Here is a 26,642-nt window from a genome sequence, read left to right as displayed (position 1 = left end):
GGATATCTTAATTTTTTAGTCCGGATATCCGGATCCATAAGTTTTATTAATAAATATTTCAAAAATAGTAATATCTATATATAAAATCAATTTTATTTAATATATTTTCATTTTATAATAGTATATATAAATTTTATGTAAATTTTGTAATATTATACATAGAAATAATTAAAAACATTATATATATTTTTATTTTTAAATTATTGTTCATATTTTATATATATTAATATTATTTTTTATTTATTTTAAGAATCCAAATCCGGATCCGGATATCCGCCGGATATTACAATTTTTAGAAGGATATCCGAGAACCCCGGATCCGGATAAGGATAGTAAAATTATGGATCCACCGGATAAGGATTCGGATCCGGATACCTTAAAATTGCTCGGATGTCTGATCCTTCCCATGCCTAATTTTTGCGATAAAAACTTTAAAAAAACTACTTAAGAGGATTGCCTTTTTAAAATACCAATTGAATTTTGTTTCTCCTAACTATGTAGAAAGCGAAGTAAACCACCTTTGATTTTGAAGCATACAATATTCACACATTGTCGTACCTATCAATGATGTTATGGATATAAAAACCATTCCGAACAGCAAAGAAAAAGAAATATGTGAGGAAATCGAAAAAGATGAAAAAAACAGCCTTTGAAGATTTTAGAAGATGAGCAGTCATCAGATTTCAACTATTTTAAATACCGTGGTTAAAAAGGATTTCAAAGAAGCGTGTGTGTGTAAGAAGATGAACTTTGACGTGCAAAAGGAACCTTCGTCTAAACTATGCAACTCAACATAAAGCAGCAGAAAACGTAATCCACATACAAACATGATTTGCATGTAATCAGATTCGGGTATCGTAAAAGAAGTTCTGAAGAATTGCGAGATTTTATGAAATATTGGGGCTCAAAAGGAAATTTAGCTATTGTTTTAATTTTAAACTAAATCAAAGTGTATTTGACTAGGCGGAAAAAAAGCAAAGAAAATATATATATATTTTTTTTTTTTTTTTGTCACGTAAAAGCAAAGAAAATAGAAAAAGCAAATTGGTAAGGACCGGCACGTATATTACCTGAAAAATCCATCCCTGACTCTCTCTCTCCCCAAAACGGAACCGCCTCTCTCTCTCTCTCTCGCTCTATCTTTTGACTCTCTTTGCTTAGATCGATCGCTGGGTTTTGAAGAATAGTCGTTTGATTTGGAATTCAAGATCGTGCTTTCCCTCTCTTCAATGTTGAGTCGGTTCGTTCCTCGGATCTCGATGATCCTCGATTCTCTAAACCACGCGTGAAGACGACCTTACCGTTTTTCGCACCCTCCCCTAGCTAATTTCTCGCCGCCATGTTCGAAGCTCATGTAAGCCCTCCTCTCTTGTTAATTTTGGGGATTAAAATTAGTTCTTCTCGCCGGCTCAGTAGGCTTTTAAGGTTATTTTGGGTCTATTTCGATGTTCCAATCGCAGATGCTAGTGGAGAACTAATTAATTGATATTTTGCATTGAAATGAGAATATAACTGGTGAACGGTTTCATTGTCCAGCTTAATTGATGAAATGGAGTATCTATTAATTGCAAGTTTACAATTCGCTCTTCAGGTACTACATCTGCTTCGGAGGTATCTGGGTGAATATGTGCATGGACTCTCGACAGAGGCTCTGCGGATTAGTGTCTGGAAAGGTTGGCCTTTTTTTAAATATTAATTTTGGAGTATTTACAATTCTTATGTGCAAAAGACTGCTCATGATCTCGGATATGAAGTTGTTTGTTTACTGGTCACTGGTGAAATTCACATATGTAGAGATGTTATCCCTTGGCTTTGTACCTCAGTTGTTTATCTTTGGTTCTTCCCCTTATCTGATGTTTGAGCTTTCTTGCTTTTCAGGGGATGTTGTTCTTAAAGATTTGAAGTTAAAGGCGGAGGCTCTGAATTCACTGAAACTCCCTGTCGCTGTCAAATCCGGTTTTGTCGGAACCATTACTTTAAAGGTTGCTATTTTTCTTCTTCTCTTGGTGGATTTTTTTTTGTTTTTTGTCCATACCATTCTATACGGTAAACTGATATAAGCATGTTTCTTTCTGGAAAGTTTGGTTACTTGAGCTTGGATTGAAAATCCTTGCCGGTGTTATTTGCATCATATTTCTTCACATGCTAATTCCTATATATGCTTACTCAAGTACTTTGAGGATATAGAGAGAGAGAGAGGAAAAACAACTTATTGATGACTTAGCTAGCTTACATGACAAGAAATGTATGCATGTGTGATGCTCTTATGCAATGATGTACAATAGCAATGCTGGTAATTGATATGGTTTTGTTTATGGACATGTTTGTTGGTAATAGTGAAGAGTGAAAATTTTTAGCCTTTTTCACATGGATTATTGAACTGTAAGGCTATTAGCAGTGTCGAAGGAGTTATGAGCTAGAGAAATGTGCTATGAAGAATTTTTATTGTCAACGTGATATCAGTTGTAGGCAAAAATGCTTCAATAGAGGGAAGTCCCATATGATTTAACTGGATATATTCTGGCCTACATTTTCTGTTAATCAAGTATTTACCGCTCTTTCATAATATGTGGATTTAAAAAAAAAATAGAAATGCGTGTGATTCTGTTTGTAGTATATATTGAAGCTTTTGATACGGAGTCAATTGTCATGGGTATTACCAGCCAGGGTGACATCCTCCCTGGTTTCTGGACGTGGACTTGTATTTGAAGAAGCAAATGCTATTTTTGTTAGCAAATTCCCGTAATTATGGCTAGGTAGCATATCTAGAACTTGTCACTGACTCACAAACCTTTGTTTCAGGTCCCTTGGAAAAGTTTAGGAAAAGAGCCAGTCATTGTTTTGATCGACCGTGTCTTTGTTCTTGCCTATCCTGCCCCTGATGGCCGAACAGTAAAGGTATTCTCTTGGAATTTTTATTTGTGTTTGCGTTGTCTCGCCTTTAAGCTTTTCACTTTGGTTGGTACCAACTTTACTTGAACTATTTTCATACTAGGAGGAAGACAGGAAAAAGCTTCTAGAGACCAAGCTTCAGCAGATCGAGGTATTAAATTTTTCTGGCTGAGTACTTCTGAATACAATCGATATGAGTTTTCGTCTTTTACTGTACATATTCTGATTTACCATTCTCGTGTTTGTTACAAATAGGAAGCAGAATCGGCAACTCTTGAAGCAAGAGCAAAATCTAAGCTGGGAAGTGTATGCTTCTGAACTGAACTTATTTTGTAATTTTTTTTGTCGTTCTTATTTTCTTTTTACGGGTTATCTGTTTGAGTGACGTGGAACTTTCCTGATCAGATTAGAAGATTCCTTATGAGCTTTTACGAAGGATATATATGCCCTCCTTGCTAGTTACTAGATAAATTTTTTTCTCATATGCTAATTATGTTATATGTTATAACTTGTAGCTCTTTTATGCTTGTTCTTTGCAGCCTCCAGCAGGAAATTCTTGGCTAGGTTCGCTTATTGCCACAATTATTGGCAACCTTAAAGTATCCATCAGCAATGTGCATATTAGATACGAGGATTCTACCAGGTTTGTGGCTGTTTGTCTTTTTGTTTATTTTCCCTGTTCTGCTTTTACAGCCATATCTATCTTTTGTGTTCTTTAGTAACGTCATTGTTTTTGGTGTTTATTGGAGACGACTCAGAAGTACTTGCTAATCAATTTTTTCCTTGTTTCAACAATATTTGCTCCAGTAATCCAGGGCATCCCTTTGCTTCGGGCATCACCTTGGCCAGGCTGGCAGCTGTTACAATGGATGAGGAAGGAAATGAGACATTTGACACAAGCGGTGCTTTGGATAAGCTGCGTAAGGTGAGCTTTGTTTCTTACCTTTTATTATCAATTGGGCGAAGCAGTTGAAACTTGAAAGTTGACAAAAAGTATCGTGTGTTTGGACTATAAGTATCTATGATTCCATATGGACGTTTGAGATCTCTTGTGGTTCATAATTGGGATTCAGATATAGTGGTCCCATGTCTTAAGAAATCTTAGTCAATATTTCCCATTTTATGGTCTCATATACGAAGTTCAAGCCTCTTTTCCAAGAGGCTTGAAATACGATAGAACATCGATTAGACTTTTTAAAGGAAATGTCGTTTGTTTCACATGAGAGAATGAGGTAGTAGTTTTTAATTGATTCGTAGTTCAAAAAATATTTTTAATTGTTCTTTTGTCTCTATTCAGTTAGTTATTTTCTCTAATGTTTGTGCTCGATTAGAGTGCGTGTCATGGTTCATACTTTGTTACAAGGTCTGTTGGTTGAAAACTAAGTGTGCTGAATGATAATTATACTACTTATTGACTTGAAAAGACACAATTAGGCTAACGCATGGTCTCTGTCACAGTCATTGCAGCTTGAAAGGCTTGCTCTGTATCATGATTCTAATAGCTCTCCCTGGGAAATTGAGAAGCAATGGGACGATATTAGTACCGAGGAGTGGGTAAAGGTTGGTTCTTGTCCACCTTTTACTTGGTGATTATTTTGTGTTTTTCGTCAAATTATTAGTCAAGTCAAATGTTTCTTGAGGTTTTATGTATTTAACTACTGGCTGTCTTCGTTCAGATGTTTGAAGATGGCATAAAGGAGAAAACTGAGCATAACGGAAAGTCAAAATGGGCCTTAAATCGTCGATATCTATTGTCCCCTATCAATGGATCTCTTAAGTATCACCGGTTAGGAAATCAGGAGAGAAATAATCAGGAGACTCCATTTGAAAGAGCGTCAGTTAACATAAATGATGTTAACGTGACAATCACAGAGGTACCATTTTCTGTACTTTTTATTGTTGTTTCAAATTTTTTCTGGGGAAAGGTTTCTCGTTTTCTTCCAGTGTTAGCTGTAATATTTTCCATCGGGTTTTGGTTTCTACTGACCATCTTTGTACTTCTGAGACCCGTAACCCGTTAGAGTTTGATACTGCGTCTGCTTAGTGATTTTGTTTTTGAGGTGCTGGACTTAAGTCAGTTGTATGTTGTCTACCATGTTTCCCTTACCAGGAACAATATCACGATTGGATAAAGCTAGTCGAAGTTGTTTCAAGATACAAAACATATATTGAGATTTCACATTTAAGGCCCATGGTTCCTGTTTCAGAGGCTCCACGTTTGTGGTGGCGCTTTGCTGCTCAAGCTAGTTTGCAACAAAAGAGACTATGGTACGTGCTCGTTTCATTTAAATCTCCGTTGCAGGATTTTACTGACAGACTAGGAAAAGAAACATCAATTATCTAGAAAATCTATTTTGTTTTTAGTCTTGCATAGTTGATCATCTTCTAGGAAAGTATACTGCATTCTATATGTGGAATGATGTTGTATTTTGATCTGTCTTTCATATACTGACCCCATTTCAGCTATCGATTTTCCTGGGATAGAATCCATCGCCTTTGCCAGTTACGTCGGCGTTATATTCAGCTGTATACCAACTTTCTCCAGCAGTCATCAAATGCTAATAACCCAGAGATGAGAGAAATCGAAAGGGACCTTGATTCCAAAGTGATTCTTTTGTGGAGGTAATAATTATATCCTCACATTTTGAGTGGAAAGCATGTGGTCAAATTCAACCGTGTGATGTATACCACCGGAATCCATCTCGAAGACACTTGATCTCTGGATTGATTTGGCTATTGACATGACTATGGTCAAGTTCCAAATATACTGAAAGTTTATAGACATATTTGACTTACTGTTTGATTACATAGTCTTATTATACCACTTTTTCTCATAAGAAGTTCAAGCTTTGCCATTCTTCCTCTTTGTTTTCATTGGGATTCTTAATGGCGCTGTGCTGTCTATGTGCTTTTCCTCCTTCCGACTTATCTGACCATGTGTTGTATCGGCGTAATAGGTTGATTGCACATGCAAAGGTAGAATCTGTGAAGTCAAAAGAAGCAGCAGAGCAGAGAAAGCTGAAAAAGGGCGGTTGGTTCTCATTTAATTGGTTAGTGGATTCTGTTGCTTCCTTCTGAATATGGTTGTCTTGCTTTTTGGCTTTTCAAATTCTTATCGTAACAATGAATGCAACATCACATCTAGATTCCATATTTTTTAATTAATATTTGTCGTTACTATCTCCATGAAGGCGGACAGAAGCTGAAGATGAGCCTGAGGTCGATCGTGTGGCTGAGGGATCGAAATCGGTGGAGGAAGGATTGACTAAAGAAGAATGGAAGGCCATAAATAAGTTACTGAGTCATCAGCCAGACGAAGACATGAATTTGTATTCAGGAAAAGACATGCAAAATATGACTCACTTTCTTGTAACGGTATCAATTGGTCAAGGAGCCGCTAGGATTGTTGATGTAAACCAAACTGAGGTGCTGTGTGGTAGGTTTGAGCAGCTCGATGTGACGACAAAGTTCAGACATCGAAGTACTCAGTGTGATGTATCACTGAGGTTCTATGGCTTATCTGCACCAGAAGGTTCCCTTGCACAGGTTTGTTTTCAAATTTCACCTTATGACCAGGGTCACAAATCCTTGTGATAAGATTCTATATTCCTGCCTATAAATGAAGATTTGACCTTTCGCTGCTCCCCTCTGTGTGTCATGCTTCTGTCTTTGCAGAGTGTATCCAGTGAGAGAAAGACAAATGCCTTGATGGCTAGTTTTGTGAAATCTCCAATTGGAGAAAACATTGATTGGAGGCTATCAGCCACGATATCCCCTTGCCACGCTACGGTAATCAGTTCATATATGTGTGCTCTTGAAACATGGGTATTTAGGATCTGCATATTAGTCGTATAACTGTAAAATACGTCTCGAGTATATAGCAGTGTCTATCTAATATCTAGCTGGTGGCATTGAATGTAGTTTCCCGAAAATTTGGCATAGTAAATTATCTGGACCTTGGAATAAAGTTTTTGGAGCTTAAAGCTCCGATATACTGTGTGCTTCCCTTTTGGAAAGAATGGATGGATATATATCGTTATAATTTTAAACTACGAAGTACTTGTAACTCTCATGTGCATATGTTTTTCTAAGTTCGGAATTTTAGTATAACGAGAGATACGCTTCTCAAACATTTAACACCAGCGATACAAGCTTTGGTGTACTAAATTCAGCTACTGCCAAAGGAGCACAAGTTGTTTATTTCAAGTCTTGAGCACAATTGGTAATTTCGTATTGCAGATCTGGACTGAAAGTTATGATCGTGTTTTGGAATTTGTGAAGCGAAGTAACGCAGTTAGCCCTACTGTTGCACTGGAAACTGCTGCTGCGCTTCAGGTACTGTTCTAATGTTCAGTAGCAATTTTTATTACAATGATTTAGTGCATATTCGTTGTGGTGACAATAAGACGTGTAACTCATATCATTGATTTATGCACCCTTACGAAATTCCTCAGTCATAGAGTTCTGTATGTTTACTATCCGCAGACTTTTAGGCTTTAGCATTTATTTTTATTTTTACCGTTCTTTATTACAGATGAAACTAGAGGAAGTGACTCGACGGGCTCAAGAACAACTTCAAATAGTGTTGGAGGAGCAAAGCAGGTTAGAAAAATTTAACTTGGATCTCTCTTTACCATTGTCCCTTAGATCAGAGATGGACCATTTGGTGGTGACTAAAGCGAGATGCTGTTTGCACGGAACAAAAACTATTTTATTATAGTCTGTTAGAATTTAGATCTAAATACTTTATCAGTTTGTACAAGTAGCAAAATTTTCACCGGATTCCTTGATGCTTTTCCTTTGGTTTGTCAGATTTTCTCTTGACATTGATCTTGATGCTCCAAAAGTGAGAATCCCTTTGAGAGCTTCAGGATCTTCCAAGTGCAGTAGCCATTTCCTTTTGGATTTTGGTAATTTTACGCTAACCACCATGGTAAGTTTCCAGACTTGCTATACGACTTTAGTAGTGGTTCTCTTCTGTTTTCTTATACTTCTTGTACAAGTGCAGGATACTCGGTCTGAGGAGCAAAGGCAAAACTTATATTCTCGGTTCTGCATTTCCGGAAGAGATATTGCCGCTTTCTTTACCGACTGTGGATCTGACAACCGGGGTTGCAGTTTACTCATGGAAGATTTCACTAATCAGCCAATGTTGTCTCCCATTCTAGAGAAAGCGGACAACGTTTATTCCCTTATTGATAGGTGTGGAATGGCAGTTATTGTTGATCAGGTATTTACCTTGTGCGACATTTCTATTCATGTGTCAATTGCTAAAACGAGGCATTTCTACTTGACACGCGCATATATCTCTTCTTGAAGATCAAAGTACCTCACCCAAGTTATCCATCCACAAGAATTTCCATCCAAGTGCCAAATATTGGTGTTCATTTCTCGCCAACGAGATATATGAGGATCATGCAACTGTCCGACATCTTGTATGGTGCTATGAAAACCTACAGTCAAGCTCCTGTTGATGACACTCCAGATGGAATCCAACCTTGGAGTCCTGCAGATCTTGCTAGTGACGCTAAAATCTTAGTTTGGAAGGTATGTATATGTACTTTTCAAGCTTGATTTATCTTTATTGGCTTTGACTGTATGAAATCTATTGTTTCAGGGAATTGGCAACTCTGTTGCTACTTGGCAGCCTTGTCACCTTGTTTTGTCTGGTTTATATCTGTATGCATTTGAATCAGAGAGGTCACCTGATTATCAACGTTATTTATGGTTTGTGCTATTCTCCACTCATTATTTTCTTTCATGTACCCCTCTTTCTCTTTTTTTTTTTGTACCTTCGAGTTAGTCTTCCCTGCTACAAAGTGTTTTTGCATGTATTAATAGAAGACGGTTAAATTAGAAACTTTGCATGTGCAGCATGGCTGGCAGGCAAGTATTCGAGGTTCCGCCCGCAAATGTTGGTGGTTCGCTATACTGCCTTGCTGTCGGTCTAAGGGGAACGAATCTTAAAACGGTAAGCTAAGCTACCTAATTGTAAATAATAGGAGTCATAAAAGAACCGGCAAGTCTATGAGTCCAGCGATTAAAATATACTCCTAATTGGGTATGATTACTTAGTCTTGAATCGGTACATACCTGAAATAAGATGGTTGAGAGTGTTGATGATTCTCTGTACTTTACTTTTATTGAAGTTGCTTTCGAAGTTAGAAAAAAACAGTTAACAGATATTCCTTTACAGCATCGCTTTGTTTGCTGTATTGTTATATGTGATTTCCATTACAAATCACGGATCTTATGCATTCTTCAGGCCCTGGAATCTTCTAGCACCTGGATCATAGAGTTTCAGGGGGAGAAGAAGGCAGCATGGCTGAGAGGACTTGTCCAAGCTATCTATCAAGCTTCTGTATATCTATAAAATCTCATAACTTTTTTTTTCCTGGGCTTTTCTTTCTGCACTGGTCATGTCTGGTTGATGCTGAAAAGTCTTGTCCTTTTGTAGGCTCCTCTGTCGGGGGATGTACTTGGTCATACAAGTGATGGTGATGGTGACTTCCATGAACCTCAGATCGGGAATTCGAAAGCTGCTGATCTTGTTATTAATGGTGCTTTAATTGAGACGAAGTTGTACTTGTATGGGAAGGTTAGTTGTGTCAGGTTTTCACTTAATTTTATGTGTGTGCTATCTGTATATCAGAAATTTCATAGTTGCTTGAGCTGACAAATCATATTTAAATTCTGTGACAGCAACTTTTCCTGATATTTTACTTCAATTTTGAAATCCTATTCTCCTGCAGATCAAGGATGAATGTGATGAGCAGCTTGAAGAGGTTCTGCTTCTCAAAGTTCTTGCTACCGGAGGAAAGGTTTGTGTTTGTTGGACATATTAAGCTGATACTGAAGTTGTGTGTATGTGTTTTGCGTCGTTTGTTGGTACTAAGGAAAGAAGGGGAAAAGATGAGGCTTACTGGTTGTGCAAAGCTTAGAAAACCTAACGCCATGATATTTAGTTTCTGATTAAATAATATTTTATTTCATTAAGCCTGGCTAAGATAATGGTTATGGACGGAAACTACAAACAGAGCCACGACATTGTTCATAAAAGTTGATTAAATGATTAAAATTCTTGTCGTACAATTCGCTAAATCAGGTTGCATTGCTTAGGAACGCCACTTGTTAAGATGTCCGTTTTGATATTTGTATTTCTTCTGCTTACAGGGTTACCATTCCTGATGTGCCTTTTAATACCTTTTCAAGCTTTTTTATCTCTCCGTGTAGCTACTATACAATATACTAGTTTGATAGAGGCAGGTTTGTGTTTGCTTTGCAGGTCAATATGATAAGTTCAGAGAATGGCTTAACCGTTAGGACGAAGTTGCACTCTCTGCAAATCAAAGATGAACTTCAGCATCAGCAGTCAGGCAGTCCTCGGTATTTGGCTTACTCTGTCCTGAAGAACGAAGACATACAAGACTCACCAAGATGTGATTCTTATGACAAGGAGATGTCTGTAAGACATGCAGATGATGAAGATGCCTTCACTGATGCTTTGGCAGAGTTTCTGTCTCCTACAGAACCAGGTACTCCGGATATGGATATGATTCAGTGCAGCATGCTGATGGACTCTGATGAACATGCAGGACTCGAGGATGCTGAAGGTGGTTTTCATGAAAAAGATACATCTCAGGGAAAAGGCCTTTGCGATGAGGTATTTTATGAGGTGCACGGTGGTGAATTTTCTGATTTCGTATCAGTTGTTTTCTTGACGAGGAACTCCAGCTCCCCCGATTATAATGGAATCGACACACATGTATGTAATCTAAGACCATGTGAGGTCAGCTTAGTGTGGCAAATATACCTTCTCGACTTCGCTAAGTTTTGCTTGAAATCAATATCAGATGAGCATTCGCATGTCAAAACTGGAGTTCTTTTGCAGCAGACCGACTGTAGTTGCTCTAATTGGTTTTGGATTTGACTTGAGCGCTGCAACATATGTGGAAAATGATAAAGATACCAACACTGTGGCGTTTGAGAAATCTGATATGGAGAAAGAAACAAATGATGAAGGTGGACGCATTGAAGGATTACTTGGATACGGCAAGGACCGTGTAGTGTTTTACCTGAACATGAATGTTGATAGTGTGACTGTGTTTCTCAACAAGGAGGATGGTTCTCAGCTTGCGATGTTTGTACAGGAACGATTTGTGTTGGACATTAAGGTAATAAATATTGGCTGAGGCATCTTATTAGACGTATTTGATTTTGTTTCTAGTTACTCTTAATCATGGCCCCATACCGTAGGACAAGAAAATCAGTTTGTTAATGATACTATTGAAACTGAGTTTCTAAAAGTTAGATCTGCAGTTGGTTCTCTAAAATGTTATAAGCAAAGCGAATCAGTTTCATTGAAAGTCTGTTTTAGTTAACTGTTTTTTGGTTAAATTTGTTTATTTTTCAAGGTTCACCCGAGCTCTCTTTCAATAGAAGGGACCCTAGGTAATTTTAAACTCTGTGACAAGTCGTTAGACTCTGGAAACTGCTGGAGTTGGCTCTGTGACATACGTGATCCTGGTGTTGAGTCTCTTATCAAGGTAAAACGCTGACGGCCTTATCTTGCTTTTTTTCGTTGTGAATCTGCTCACTTCCTCTTTTACTCTGCAGTTCAAATTCAATTCATATAGTGCTGGCGATGATGACTATGAAGGATATGATTATAGCTTATCTGGTAGACTGTCAGCTGTCCGCATCGTATTCCTCTACAGATTTGTTCAAGAGGTGCCATGACCAATAACCTTTTCTTACCCAGTTTATTTAAAGTGCAACCGAAACTTAAATGCTCTTCTTTGGACATCATTTTAGTATTGACCAAGCCAATGAAATGGTTTTCAGGTTACAGCGTACTTCATGGGACTTGCCACTCCTCATACAGAAGAAGTCATTAAGCTTGTTGACAAAGTGGGAGGCTTTGAGTGGCTAATCAAGAAATATGAGATGGATGGTGCTACTGCGCTGAAACTAGACCTTTCGTTAGACACTCCAATAATTGTTGTCCCTAAAGATTCTCTGAGCAAAGAGTAAGTATAAATGATGCGGTTTATTATTTGATGTCCTATGCTATCAGTAACGTATTAGGTATGTCAACACTTCGGTTATATAGCTCTCTAACGCTAGTCTAGTAGTTGCCATCAAAATTGTTTGCGTAATATAGTCTTTATCTTGTAGCTCTAAAGAAAGCTTGAGGTCTGCAACATATTTACCTTTTTGTTACTGAATCTCCAAAAGATTTACTTTTATCTTTCTCTGAATGTTGATAAAATCTCAACACACTTCTATTGGCTGCAGTTACATACAACTTGACCTTGGTCAGCTGGAGGTATCAAATGAAATAAGCTGGCATGGGTGTCCGGAGAAAGATCCTAGTGCTGTACGTGTAGATGTTCTTCATGCAAAGGTTCATATATATTAGAATAAATATGAAACACTTTTGTTTAACGTGTGGATGAAAACACTAGCCTGCTGATTGTTTCTATTGTCTTTTTGTTGTAAGATTCTTGGACTAAACATGTCAGTAGGCATAAATGGTTCAATCGGGAAACCAATGATACATGAAGGCCAGGGATTGGACATTTTTGTACGGCGCAGCCTACGAGATGTTTTTAAGAAAGTACCAACACTTTCAATTGAGATCAAGGTATTGGATTTCTTCTTCTCTATACGTTTAAAGAACCCAAATATTTACTTCTGGAGTCAAGAACCGATACTCTAAACTAAATAAGTTTGTATGTTTTTTGTCTTGGCTTCCTGATATTGATAGATTAGTGATGACTATACTTATAAATGTTATTATTGTAAAAGGATTGCTGTTTGCCGTGCAGATTGATTTCTTGCATGGTGTGATGTCTGACAAAGAATATGATATTATTGTAAGTTGCACAACCATGAATTTGTTTGAAGAGGCAAAGCTTCCTCCAGATTTCCGTGGTAATAGTTCTGGCCCCCAAGATCAAATGCGGATACTGGTTGACAAAGTGAACCTGAATAGTCAGACGATAATGTCACGTACAGTAACTATACTGGCCGTTGATATCAATTATGCTCTTCTTGAGTTGCGTAATAGTGTTAATGAAGAGTCACCGTTAGCTCATGTTGCGGTACGTGCTTCTGAGCCTGATCATTCTATTTTCTTATAGATTTTGCCCCTAAAAAATGTACCAGATATCTAAAAACAAATTTGCCATTTGCCATTTGCCATTCACTTTGATTTAACAGCTCGAAGGATTATGGGTATCCTACAGGATGACGTCACTATCTGAGACAGATTTGTATGTCTCGGTTCCTAAAGTTTCTGTTCTAGACATCCGTCCTAACACAAAGCCTGAAATGCGACTGATGCTTGGCTCATCGGTTGATACATCCAAGCAAGCTTCTTCTGAATCTTTACCCTTTTCCCTTAAAAAGGGAAGTTTTAAGCGGGCCAACTCTAGGGCAGTTCTTGATTTTGACGCACCATGTTCAACGATGTTGCTGATGGATTATAGATGGCGAGCGTCCTCTCAGTCATGTGTTTTACGGGTTCAACAACCTCGTATCCTTTCTGTCCCTGACTTCCTCCTTGCGGTTGGTGAATTTTTTGTTCCAGCTTTACGTGCAATAACAGGAAGAGACGAAACATTGGATCCAACAAATGATCCAATCACTAGATGTAGTGGCATAGTTCTCTCTGAGGCTCTCTATAAACAGATTGAAGATGTCGTGCACTTGTCCCCATGTAGACAGTTAGTAGCAGATTCACTGGGGGTTGATGAGTATACTTATGATGGATGTGGAAAGGTAATCTCGTTTAGTGAACAAGGAGAGAGGGATTTAAACTCAGGAAGATTAGAACCTATCATAATCGTTGGTCATGGAAAAACGTTGCGGTTCGTGAATGTAAAAATTAAGGTAGAAACTCTTTTCTCTTTATATATCTAATATTAAATACATCCTTTTGTAATTTTAAAATAATCACTTGGCAGAGTGAATTTCTTTTCCGAGCGCTTATAGCGTGAAGCGGAGAAGGATTCTTTGTTTTGTTGTAATTATTGCGTCACATTCTCTTTTTCCAAGATTCTTAATTTTAATAGCTGCTTCTTTTCTGTTTCTTTTTCTTCTGTGGCAGAATGGGTCGCTTCTGAGCAAGTGCATTTACTTGAGTAACGATAGCAGCTGCTTATTTTCCCCAGAAGATGGTGTTGATATCTCAATGTTAGAAAATGCCAAATCTAATTCTGAGAATGTGCTGAGCAATGCGTACAAACCATCAGATGTCTCAGATATTCGTCAATCCGATTTGAAGTCTGGCCAGAGTTTTACCTTTGAAGCTCAGGTAGGTTTCCTAGAGCCTTTCTTTTTACCTGTTTAAATAGTTTTGAGCGCATACTTTATAGGGCGAGTTGGATAAGGTAAATCATATTTGATCAAAAACTATTAGACTTTACATTTTTTCTCTTACTTATTTTAAATCATTATTCCGTAATTCTGGTGTTTCTTTGATGTTCTTTTTTGGCTCATAAGATTTGTTTCATGTGGAGGGTTCCGCAACTTCTTTCAGCCTCCATCTTTCATAAGTTGTCAATTACTGTCCTAGCTGATTAATGAAACTGGATTTTTCTTTTTTGTTTTGCTGTATTTGTCAATATCATAGCTTGTTTTTGTACAGGTTGTTGCTCCCGAGTTCACATTCTTTGATGGTACAAAATCCTCCCTGGATGACTCCTCTGCTGTAGAAAAGCTTTTGCGAGTTAAATTGGATTTTAATTTTATGTAAGTGCAGCTTTGTCCAAATTTAAGTATCAGTGATTAATGTTTATCAACATTTTTTCATACATGAAAGTTCTGGACAGTTAGGTCTGAGCACATTTTACAACACAATATTTCCCTCATACAAATACGTTTGCTTGACGTCGACTCCATCTTGCCTATGACGTTGAAAACAAGCTTTTTCTTCCTTTGTTGTGAACGGATCTAAAGTTTTTGTTACATTGTTAATGTATTTTTGCTATTGTTTTCAACAGGTACGCCTCAAAAGAAAATGACATTTGGGTTCGGGCCTTGCTTAAGAACCTGGTGGTTGAAACTGGTTCTGGTCTTATCATTCTTGATCCAGTCGATATTTCTGGGGGTTACACTTCTGTCAAAGAGAAAACAAATATGTCCTTGACGTCAACTGACATATACATGCACCTTTCCTTGAGTGCTCTATCTCTCCTGCTGAATCTGCAGAGCCAAGTAACTGGAGCCATACAATCTGGAAATGCTATTCCTTTAGCTTCATGCACCAACTTCCACAGGATTTGGGTTTCACCGAAAGGTATGGCATCAGTTACGTTAGGTGCACTTTTTTAGTCTGGCCATATGATCCATTATTTGTCTACCTTGTTAACCGACTGTATCAGATAATTACACTATTGACTATTTTCTTTTGGGGATGCGCGCTGACTATTTTCTTTTGGGGATGCGCGCAGAAAATGGACCGGGTAACAACCTCACAATTTGGAGGCCGCAGGCTCCTTCGAACTATGTCATATTGGGAGACTGTGTGACATCAAGGTAATATTATTAGTGGCTTATCTGGTTACATGTATATCTTGATATTTTCATCCGCACAACAGAGCTTTCAATGATTATAGTAAATGTTTTGTGTATCTAATATACTCAACCAAAATAATTCTCTTGGAGGATAAAACCTTATGTTTCATCCTGAATGTGTTTGTTCAGTCATCAATAGCATTGAACTCCGTCCATAAAATTCATGGCAAATCGTTTCCGTAACAGAAATAACCAAGCTCTTATCGTATTGGAGCTTTAACTAACGGATACTTGGGTGTAACATGCAGCCTCTTTTTCATTTGATATGTGTCAGTGCTTACAATTGCTTAAGAAGTGCTCACTTCAGTGTACATATGTTTTCTTCTTCTAGAAGGTAAAGCTGCATTATGATATTAAATCCCTTGAAAATTTTCCTTTCAGGGCAATTCCTCCTACACAAGCAGTAATGGCAGTAAGTAATACATATGGGCGCGTGCGGAAGCCGATTGGGTTTAATTGTATTGGCCTGTTCTCTGTTATTCAAGGTTTAAAAGAGGGTAATGGTCAACATTCTCCTGATAGCAATGAGTGCTCCCTCTGGATGCCTGTAGCTCCTGCAGGATATACTGCTATGGGGTGTGTTGCAAATTTAGGAAGTGAGCCACCACCAGATCACATTGTTTATTGTCTAAGATCTGACCTTGTATCTTCCAGCAGTTTCTCTGAGTGCATATACACCGTCCCCTCCAGTTCATTAATTGAGTCTGGATTTAGCATGTGGCGCGCTGATAATGTTCTTGGATCATTCTATGCTCACTCCTCAACTGAGGCTCCCTCCAAACAATATAGTTGTGGCCTCAGTCATTGTCTTCTTTGGAATCCCCTTCAGTTGAAAACATATCCATTATGTGACCCATCATCTACAAATGGCTCTCAAAGCGAGCAAACAAATGATCAGACTGGAAATTCATCAGGCTGGGACGTACTCAGGTCTATATCTAAGCCATCGAGTTATCATGTTTCAACTCCTAACTTTGAGAGAATCTGGTGGGACAAGGGTGGTGATCTTCGTAGACCTATCTCAATATGGAGGCCTGTACCACGTCCTGGTTTTGCCATATTGGGTGATAGCATAACTGAAGGGTCAGTAAATTTTTAACTTTAATTTTAATTTTGGTTTTTAGATTAGCTACAGTAAGTGACCTGTTTTCTTACATTAATGTCAATAATCTATGATTTTCTTCTTCTCTCATTAGGTTGGAACCACCAGCACTTGGAATACTTTTTAAAGCAGATGACTCTGAGATTGCTGCAAAACCTGTTCACTTCACTAAAGCCGCACATATTGTGGGGAAGGGCTTGGATGAAGTTTTTTGCTGGTTTCCTGTTGCGCCTCCTGGCTATGTTTCTCTAGGATGCGTTATTTCTAAATTTGATGTGGAGCCCCATGTGGATTCGTTCTGTTGTCCAAGGATTGATCTTGTTAACCAAGCCAACATTTACGAAGCTTCTGTTTCTAGATCTTCAAGTTCAAAGTCTTCTCAATGCTGGAGCATTTGGAAAGTTGACAATCAGGTTGGACAACCTGTTTAACCTTGATGCTTTGTCTCTTACTATGTGAAGGCTTTGTATTGTCATTATTGAACTGTAGGAACTTCTGGGTTTTGTGAACCAGCTACTATCCAATTGCTTAAGTACTCACACAGAGAAAAGTATGTCCCAATCCTGATAGCTGCTGATATCTTGTGTAGGCATGCACTTTTCTTGCACGTTCTGATCTGAAAAGGCCTCCAAGTCGGATGGCTTTCGCTATTGGAGAATCCGCAAAGCCGAAGACACAGGAAAATACAAATGCAGAAATTAAGCTGAGATGCTTCTCTCTGACACTTCTAGACGGCTTACATGGGATGGTATGTTATATGGTCAAATTTACTACCCAATTTGTTCAAACGCAATGTTTACATCTCTATCCTGTTCTGAATTCTTCCAGATGACTCCTCTCTTTGACACAACTGTCACTAATATCAAGCTAGCAACTCATGGTCGTCCTGAGGCCATGAATGCAGTACTCGTTGCCTCAGTCGCAGCTTCAACATTTAACCCACAGTTGGAAGCGTGGGAGCCTCTTCTGGAGCCATTTGATGGAATATTCAAGTAAATATAATAATGAGACTTAACTGGGAGATAAAACTGGAATAATATTTTGACTTCTCACTTTCGTTTTGAAGGTTGGAAACATATGATACTTCCTTGAGTCAATCATCGAAGCCAGGAAAACGTCTGCGAGTTGCTGCTACTAACATTTTGAACATAAACGTTAGTGCTGCAAACCTTGAAACCCTTGGTGACGCCGTTGTTTCATGGAGAAGGCAACTAGAACTTGAAGAAAGAGCGGCCAAAATGAAAGAGGTACCTTGTTCTTTAGTCTCTATTTCTTCGCGAAAATATATATTTTCTTCGTGAAAGCATATATGTCCGCTGTGGTGCAGGAATCAGGTGTCTCTCGTGAGAGTGGGGATCTTTCGGCTTTGTCAGCTCTTGACGAAGATGATTTTCAGACCATTGTGGTAGAGAATAAACTCGGCCGTGACATATATCTGAAAAAGCTGGAGGAGAACTCAGATGTAGTTGTTAAATTGTGTCACGATGCAAATACTTCTGTGTGGGTTCCACCTCCAAGGTTCTCCAATAGGTTAAATGTTTCAGACAGTTCTAGGGAAGCGCGCAATTACATGACTGTACAGATTCTGGAGGCTAAGGTACATATACGAAAGCATCCGTCATTGGGAATTTTTATTGTAGCGTATTAGAAAGCTTTATGGTTAAGATGGTACTTTCACTTTTTTGTGAAGGGTTTGCATATTGTCGATGATGGCAACAGTCACAATTTCTTTTGCACCCTGCGCCTTGTTGTTGATAGTCAGGGTGCAGAACCACAAAAGCTTTTTCCTCAAAGTGCTAGGACAAAGTGTGTAAAGCCTTCCACTGCAGTTGTCAATGACTTGATGGAATGCACCTCCAAGTGGAATGAACTTTTCATATTTGAAATCCCAAAGAAGGTAGTATATTAGGAAACATTTAATTTTCTGCTTCCATTATTGATCATCTTCTCTGTTCCTTCAAACTTGCGGTATCACAAGCGAAGCCTAGAATTAACATTAGATTGAAACAATATATAAAGCTAGTTGCTTCCCTATGTTCGCTCTGATTCAGATGCCTAGTAGTACAATCTATATCGGTTTGAAAAATTCCTTTTTGAAGTTACAATTGTCATGATTTTGGAACTTATCTCATATTTGTCGTCTTTTTCGATTTGATTGTTTTAGGGATTGGCCAGATTGGAGGTTGAAGTGACAAACCTTGCTGCTAAAGCCGGAAAAGGTTAAATTCAATGACTTCTTCGTTTTATTTACTTCGACCTGTTCGTCATGCATAACCATCAATTAAGCTGTCCTTTTTTGTCTGTTTTATCATTCTTTTCTAGAGTGAATTGGCATTGTTTATTGTTCATTTGAGTAGATTGTCCAGTCTGTTACATGAGAGTAAGCCATTAACTAATGCAGGAGAGGTGGTCGGGTCGCTTTCATTTCCTGTTGGACATGGGGAAAATACACTTAGAAAAGTAGCTTCAGTAAGGTCGCTATATCAGTCAAGTTATGCTGAGAATATTAGTTCTTATACGCTTCAGAGAAAGGTTAGCTGTTTTTCATTTATATAAAGGTAGTTTAACGTATTTCTCAAGCTTCTCTAACATATGTTGCTATTTCTCATTTGAAATGATATGAAGAATGTCGAAGATATACATGACAACGGATGCTTGCTTGTCTCAACATCTTATTTCGAGAAGACTACAGTCCCCAACACACTAAGAAATATGGAAAGTAAGGATTTTGTTGACAGAGACACTGGTTTCTGGATTGGAGTTCGGCCTGATGACTCATGGCATAGCATTCGCTCGCTGCTTCCGCTCTCTGTTGCTCCGAAATCACTACAAAACGATTTTATTGCAATGGAAGTTTCTATGAGAAACGGAAGAAAGCACGCAACATTCAGATGTTTAGCAACAGTTACAAATGATTTAGATGTCAATTTAGAGATATGCATATCATCTGATCAGAATACCTCTTCAGGAGCGAGCAATCATAATGCTTTGGTTGTCTGTAAATCGTCCTATGTTTTACCATGGGGATGTTTATCAAAAGATAATGAACAGTGCCTACATGTCCGGCCAAGGGTTGACGATCTTTCTTATGCATGGGGTAGTTGCATCGCCGTGAGTTCTGGTTGTGGAAAAGATCAACCATTTGTTGATCAAGGTTTGCTTACTCGGCAGCAAACGTTCAAGCAAAGCAGCAGAGCATCTGCTTTTGCTTTGAAACTAAACCAGCTTGAGAAGAAAGATATGCTTTTCTGCTGCCAGCCCTCTACAGGAAGTAAGCCATTTTGGCTCAGCGTGGGAGCAGATGCGTCAGTTCTTCATACAGACCTTAATATACCTGTTTATGATTGGAAAATTTCTGTTAGTTTTCCTTTGAAGCTAGAAAATAGACTTCCTTGCCCAGTCAAATTCACAGTGTGGGAAAAAACAAAAGAAGGCACATATCTTGAGAGACAACATGGTGTAGTATCTTCAAGGAAGATTGCTCACGTATATTCAGCAGATATTCAGAGACCTGTGTATCTTACACTAGCTGTCCATGGTGGCTGGGCGTTGGAAAAGGTTGGCTTTGATATTCTACAGAAGAATCTACTCACATTGGAAAAAGTTCTCAATTCATTACTAAATCTGAATTTCTTTTGTAGGATCCTATTCCTGTTTTAGATCTATCTTCAAGTGACAGTGTGTCATCCTTTTGGTTCGTCCATCAACAGAGCAAAAGGTTTGTCACTCTTTCTTTTTCATTTCTCGTTCTGCCTGGAATTCTTAGTTTTGTTAACTCCGCTTAATACGTCAGATACATGAATATGTGCATTGTTTCTTTAAAAAGAAAACAATGGTTAACAGCTGTTTTTACGGCTCTTGACCATTAAGGGTCACGTTACAAAATCGTTATTTGTTCCAGAATAATATTTCATCAGTATCTTTAGGAGGAGCCAGTCCGTAGCTGAATTTAATTTATTGAAGAAATCTTATCATGCTGAGAATTATCAAATGTGGACGTTTTTTTTCCTCTGTTATAACCTCGATACTATACATTCATGATAATATTTTGCCACATCATACTCTTTCTCTGCGTTTCAGGAGACTGCGTGTAAGTATAGAACGTGATGTTGGAGAAACCGGGGCTGCACCTAAGACTATAAGGTTCTTTGTACCATATTGGATTACAAATGATTCATATCTTCCTCTAGGCTATAGAGTGGTGGAGATTGAACCATCAGAAAATGCGGAAGCTGGCTCCCCTTGTTTGTCTAGGGCCTCCAAATCTTTTAAGAAAATTTCTGCATTTTCGATGGAGAGAAGACAACAGAGGAAAAATGTCCGAGTGCTTGAGGTTATCCAGGATACTAGTCCTTTGCCTAGCATGCTTTCTCCACAAGAATCAGCTGGTCGGAGTGGGGTCGTGCTGTTTCCATCTCAGAAGGATTCTTATGTTTCCCCACGAATTGGTATTGCTGTTGCAGCTCGGGATTCTGAGATCTACAGTCCTGGAATTTCTCTACTTGAACTTGAGAAGAAGGTGAGTTGCTAAATATTAAAAGATTGTCTTAAAGCTATGGCTTGAAATTGCTGGACTTTGCTTTATTGTACGAGAACCATTTCTGACACACTTCTGTACAAAGAATTTCCTCCTAGCTGTGCGGCCGTGTCGTCATTTTCTTTAATTGGTTGTGTGACTAGCAACTTTCTCTCCTTTCATTAACTACGAATCCTTTTCCAGGAACGCATAGATGTAAACGCTTTCTGCTCAGATTCCTCTTACTACAAGCTCTCAGCAGTATTGAATATGACATCGGACAGAACAAAGGTCAGATATCACTTCCGTGAGATTTTTCTGTTTTTTCATTGCTGGTGTATCTGTATAAATTACTTGTCTGAAGTCAAATTCGTGCTCATAAACAGTGTTTTATGTGTTGGTGTCTATTTATTAAAATGTTATTTGGGCGTGAAAACTCTTACGGGTTAGTTAGCTTGGCAAAACAATACTTAGTTAGCCTTTGTCTTTCTCTCCTGTTTCCTTAAAAAATGTACATGCTATGATATTAGACTCCTCTCTGTGGTTTATTATATCAAGATAAACTAGAGGTGGATCAGTGCTTAATACTGAGTCCCTTTTGTTATCTTACTCCCAGTTATACATTTGCTTTCAGGTTATTCATTTCCAGCCACACACGTTATTCATCAACAGGGTGGGTATGAGCATCTGTCTTCAACAATGTGATTGTCAGACAGAAGAATGGATTAATCCTTCTGATCCTCCAAAGCTCTTTGGATGGCAGTCTTCCACCCGGATTGAGTCGCTGAAAGTATGTGAAATACCTTCAGATTTCTGTATCTTAATTTTAATATGATTAATATGCTTACGGCGGATGGGACATTTTCAGTTACGAGTGAAGGGATATAGGTGGAGCACACCATTCAGTGTCTTTAGTGAAGGTATAATGCGTGTCCCTGTCGGAAGAGAAGATGGGACTGAGCAATTGCAGCTAAGAGTACAAGTCAGAAGCGGGACAAAAAACTCACGTTACGAAGTTATTTTTAGGCCAAACTCTGTCTCCGGTCCTTATAGGTAAATTACACATGCTTCAACTGTCTTCCAGTTCCAGATGAGTTGTTTATTTTCTAATGTTACTTTACTGTTTACTTGGATATTGATGGTACATTTTCTAGCTGCCAGATCATATTTGCATTTATGATTTAAAAACTTGCTGCCAAATCTTTTCTTTGAAACCCATTATCAGTTTTGTGAATAAAGTAATCCATGGAACCTGCATGAAATTATTTTAATACGATGATGCATCCTATTGGCTGAATCCAAGTTTGTGTTCCCTCTACTATATTTACGTTTTTTTTTCCACTAAGGATATCTGACCATTTCGTTTTGTATTCTCTGTGATGTGAATCCACTCTCCTAGGATCGAGAACCGTTCCATGTTTCTTCCTATTCGCTATCGCCAAGTGGGTGGTGTCAGTGAATCTTGGCAATTTCTTCCTCCTAACGCAGCTGCTTCGTTTTATTGGGAAGATCTTGGTAGACGACATCTATTTGAACTTCTTGTTGATGGCAATGATCCTTCTAAATCGGAAAAATATGATATTGATAAGATTGGTGATCATCCACCACGAACTGAGACTGGACCTACCAGACCCATACGAGTTACTATTGTAAAGGAAGACAAAAAGAACATTGTGAGAATCAGTGACTGGATGCCAGCAGTTGAACCTACGTCAAGCATAAGCAGAAGACTTCCAGCATCATCTTTGTCAGATTTATCTGGTGGGTCTCAGCAATCTCAACTTCTGGCCTCAGAAGAGTCTGAGTTTCATGTGATTGTTGAGCTCGCTGAGCTTGGAATCTCCGTAATCGATCATGCTCCGGAGGAAATATTGTACATGTCAGTGCAAAACCTCTTTGTGGCATACTCAACCGGCTTGGGCTCTGGGCTTAGCAGGTGAGTTTATCAGGTTCTTAAGTTGTAGCTTTATTTTACAGAGCATTCTATTTCACCACTGCAGTTATTCTGACCGTACTAAATTCATGTCTAATTCGACAATAGTGGTCACCGTCTTCACGCTTATCAGTTATAAAACCAAGCACGCTGCACTAATGTTGAACGCTAATTTTTTACAGGTTCAAGCTAAGGATGCAAGGAATACAAGTGGATAACCAATTACCATTGGCTCCAATGCCGGTTCTGTTCAGACCACAGAAAACTGGAGATAACGCTGACTGCATTCTGAAGTTTTCTGTTACTTTGCAATCGAATGCTGGTCTCGATCTCCGTGTCTACCCGTATATAGGTTTCCACGGACGTGAAAATACTGCCTTTCTGGTTAACATCCATGAACCTATAATCTGGCGCATTCATGAGATGATTCAGCAATCCAACTTGAGTAGGCTATCCAATTCTGAGTCAACGGCTGTATCAGTTGATCCATTCATTCAAATCGGGTATGTACACACGGCTTTCTTATATATATGCTATTTACTAAATGAGTCCATACATTGACACTTACCTATATGGTTACATCCTTCCAAAATTGCAGAGTTCTTGATATCTCAGAAGTTAGATTTAAAGTATCTATGGCCATGTCTCCAAGTCAAAGGCCGAGGGGAGTGCTTGGCTTTTGGTCATCCCTGATGACTGCTCTTGGGAATACAGAAAACATGCCAGTAAGTTTTCCATACTAACTGATTGACGGTAACTAACAATAGGGACGTCTGTGTTTCACCGATTAGCCTATTAGGAAACAATTTATCATAGTTAGCCTACTAGTATGTACATCCAGGGATTAGTATGTGGTATCTACACGACTCTGGATCAATTGGCCAACACCCATTAATTAGTTTATGACAATCCGTTTTTACTTTTCACTCGTAGGATCACTATAATGATTATAGTCGACGAGTTTTCACAACTTATAAAATTTGATTTGTCGATGTCCCAACTACTGGAAATACTGCACTTCCAGCCCAACCCAGACGAATATTCATATGTATTTCTTTATTAATTTTACCTATCTTTTAACCAGGTACGCATAAGTGAAAGATTTAACGAGAACATATCCATGCGGAAAAGTACTATGATCAATAGTGCTATTAGGAACGTAAAGAAAGACCTCCTTGGCCACCCTCTTCAGTTGCTCTCAGGTGTTGATATTCTTGGCAATGCAAGCAGCGCTCTTGGCCATATGAGTCAAGGCATTGCTGCGCTGTCAATGGATAAAAAATTCATCCAAAGTCGACAGAGACAGGTTCGTTCCTGGCTATGATTTTGCTCCTTCATGTTGCTGTTTCATGTAGACGCAACATAGACAAATACAATTTGCCTATCATCTGTTCACCTAATATGTGGAGATTGTCCATTTAAGACTGGAACGTTCCAATGGCTTCTGATACAAGTGTTGATTGACATTTGACAGGATAACAAAGGTGTTGAGGACTTTGGCGATATTATCAGAGAAGGAGGTGGAGCTCTAGCGAAAGGCCTGTTTAGGGGAGTCACAGGCATATTGACAAAGCCTCTCGAAGGTGCAAAATCTTCTGGTGTCGAAGGATTTGTCTCAGGTTTTGGGAAAGGAATTATCGGTGCTGCTGCCCAACCTGTGAGTGGAGTTCTGGATCTTCTGTCGAAGACCACTGAGGGTGCAAATGCCATGAGGATGAAGATAGCAGCAGCAATCACTTCAGATGAACAACTTCTTCGCCGGAGACTTCCAAGAGCTGTTGGCGCTGATAGTCTGCTTCGTCCTTACAACGAATACAGAGCACAGGGGCAGGTGCAAATTTGTACTCATGAATCTTTTCAAACTGTATTCCACTAGTTTTTTTCCTCCTGATGAGGAATGGATTTATTCGTGATGATGGTACGTATGCAAAGATTCATTCGTCTAACTTTTGCACTTACAGGTCATATTGCAGTTGGCAGAATCTGGATCATTCCTTGGTCAGGTCGACCTGTTCAAAGTACGTGGGAAGTTTGCATTGACAGACGCTTATGAAAGTCATTTCATCCTACCAAAAGGAAAAGTTCTAATGATCACACATCGAAGAGTAATATTGCTACAAGTGAGTCACACTATAACCTCTTACTCTTCGCAGTGTATGCATAAGGTCTAATTGGTCTAGTGTTCGTCCTCGGTTTCTAGCCAAGAAATCCTCTTTGACATTAGCAACGTTTTACTTGTTTTCTAGCAACCGTCCAACATAATGGGTCAAAGAAAGTTCATCCCGGCCAAAGATGCGTGCTCCATACAGTGGGACGTTCTATGGACTGATCTTGTGTTTATGGAACTGACTGAGGGGAAAAAGGACCAGCCTAACTCTCCACCTTCGCGGCTTATTCTCTATCTGAAATCAAAGCCAAATGATTCGAAGGAACAAGTCCGTGTTGTCAAATGCAGTCCCAACACGAAGCAGGCCTTGGACGTTTACTCGGCCATCGATAAAGCCATTAACTTGTACGGGCAAAATGATTCAAGGGTTAGAGTTTCTTTTTTTTTTCTTTCACATTTAATACAATAATGTCACCCTTTGATTAAAACAAATATTCAGAATATACATGTTTTGGTTATTTGATTTAGGCATTGGTGAAAAACAAAGTGACAAGGCCGTATTCCCCGATATCTGAGAGTTTTTGGGCTGAAGGAGGTTCTCAACAAATGCCAGCTTCAGTTGCACCCTCTTCAACCTTTGGCACTAGCCCAACGACCAGCTCAAGTTAAAATCTGTCTGAATCTTCGAGCTCTGTCACCTTCCATCTCGCCCGCCACCCTGGTAAATACTTTTTCCTGCTTCCTCTGATCATTTCTCCATTTGCCTTGGAACATGTACTTATGCCTGATGATTTACTATAACACAAACACATTTTAATGGTTTCTATGTGTGTTTTTCGTTATTCAGTGTTCTTGTTCGAACACTAACAGACATGTTTTCTTTTGTGTGCTTAGGTGGGTGAGATGAAGCACAGCTTTGGTATAAAGATTTTTCATCGTGCTCAAATTTTCTTTCTCGTGTAGGATTTTCGTAAATCATATCGTAGAACCATATGTGTGTATATATATAAACCTCTGCAGTACAGACTTTTCCAACAGTAAACTCGTGTTGATCAACACATGTATATGGAAGCTGCCTTATATAATTTTATTGCTTTTAGAGAATGTTGTCCAAAAGAACAAAAAAAACTATACTATTATCTACTAAGATGATTTTACAACTCAGTTTCGTCTTTTTTAGTTAACTTTAAAAGTACAACAACAATGTTTTAATAAATATCTATATTACTAGGATAAGGAATTAAGTTATTATTTTTATTATATTTTGGAGAATAAAACAATAGTTTGGCTTCATTTAGATTAGGGGTGTTCAATCCAGATATCGGGTTGGTTTCGATTCGGTTCGGTTTTTTTCGGTATTTTGGTTAGTAAAATATAACTACTATTCTAAATCCATATTTACTTTGACTTTAGTCTTTCACATACTTTTGAAAGATTTCAACTGGACAACTAAATTGATCAGCCAATCTTGTTGCTTTAAATCATTAGTATATATATATATATATATATT

General features: G+C 38.5%; 1 protein-coding gene across 2 annotated transcripts; it reads left to right on the top strand.

Annotated features, from left to right (window-relative positions):
* Positions 1 to 1,085: 1,085 nt before the first annotated feature.
* On the top strand, positions 1,086 to 26,236 carry LOC106298565. Of its 2 annotated transcripts, XM_013734706.1 has the most exons (63): positions 1,086 to 1,354; positions 1,592 to 1,673; positions 1,879 to 1,982; positions 2,803 to 2,898; positions 2,996 to 3,043; positions 3,148 to 3,198; positions 3,432 to 3,535; positions 3,700 to 3,817; positions 4,351 to 4,452; positions 4,569 to 4,766; positions 5,003 to 5,160; positions 5,356 to 5,514; positions 5,850 to 5,942; positions 6,084 to 6,438; positions 6,568 to 6,681; positions 7,132 to 7,227; positions 7,427 to 7,494; positions 7,705 to 7,825; positions 7,901 to 8,122; positions 8,212 to 8,439; positions 8,510 to 8,619; positions 8,767 to 8,863; positions 9,158 to 9,253; positions 9,350 to 9,490; positions 9,645 to 9,713; positions 10,178 to 10,427; positions 10,488 to 10,657; positions 10,746 to 11,066; positions 11,307 to 11,438; positions 11,509 to 11,622; positions 11,737 to 11,921; positions 12,190 to 12,298; positions 12,395 to 12,538; positions 12,723 to 12,998; positions 13,117 to 13,788; positions 14,006 to 14,212; positions 14,546 to 14,649; positions 14,901 to 15,196; positions 15,351 to 15,435; positions 15,856 to 16,557; positions 16,671 to 16,989; positions 17,166 to 17,324; positions 17,405 to 17,568; positions 17,643 to 17,823; positions 17,904 to 18,173; positions 18,267 to 18,473; positions 18,741 to 18,795; positions 18,978 to 19,108; positions 19,202 to 20,134; positions 20,218 to 20,294; positions 20,657 to 21,095; positions 21,297 to 21,383; positions 21,727 to 21,882; positions 21,961 to 22,145; positions 22,492 to 23,028; positions 23,208 to 23,528; positions 23,624 to 23,750; positions 24,110 to 24,331; positions 24,500 to 24,856; positions 24,987 to 25,145; positions 25,272 to 25,559; positions 25,661 to 25,853; positions 26,027 to 26,236. In XM_013734706.1, exons 1-62 carry the CDS (start codon positions 1,340 to 1,342, stop codon positions 25,799 to 25,801), a joined length of 12,327 nt encoding a protein of 4,108 aa, XP_013590160.1. In that variant the 5' UTR covers positions 1,086 to 1,339; the 3' UTR covers positions 25,802 to 25,853; positions 26,027 to 26,236. The 2 variants fall into 2 exon arrangements, with proteins under 2 accessions (XP_013590160.1, XP_013590159.1); XM_013734705.1 differs by having other exon boundaries at positions 10,178 to 10,657.
* The last annotated feature ends 406 nt before the right edge of the window (positions 26,237 to 26,642 follow it).

This window comes from Brassica oleracea, chromosome C6, assembly GCF_000695525.1.
Source record: "Brassica oleracea var. oleracea cultivar TO1000 chromosome C6, BOL, whole genome shotgun sequence".
NCBI lineage: Eukaryota > Viridiplantae > Streptophyta > Magnoliopsida > Brassicales > Brassicaceae > Brassica > Brassica oleracea.
The sequence above is the reverse complement of the archived record's forward strand: the minus strand, read 5'-3'. Positions and strand labels throughout refer to the sequence as shown.

Coding starts and splice junctions, on each gene's coding strand:
- LOC106298565 (XM_013734705.1), top strand. Junction 2,899..2,995: donor CTGATGGCCGAACAGTAAAG/GTATTCTCTTGG, acceptor TTTTCATACTAG/GAGGAAGACAGGAAAAAGCT. Junction 15,436..15,855: donor GGAGACTGTGTGACATCAAG/GTAATATTATTA, acceptor TTTTCCTTTCAG/GGCAATTCCTCCTACACAAG.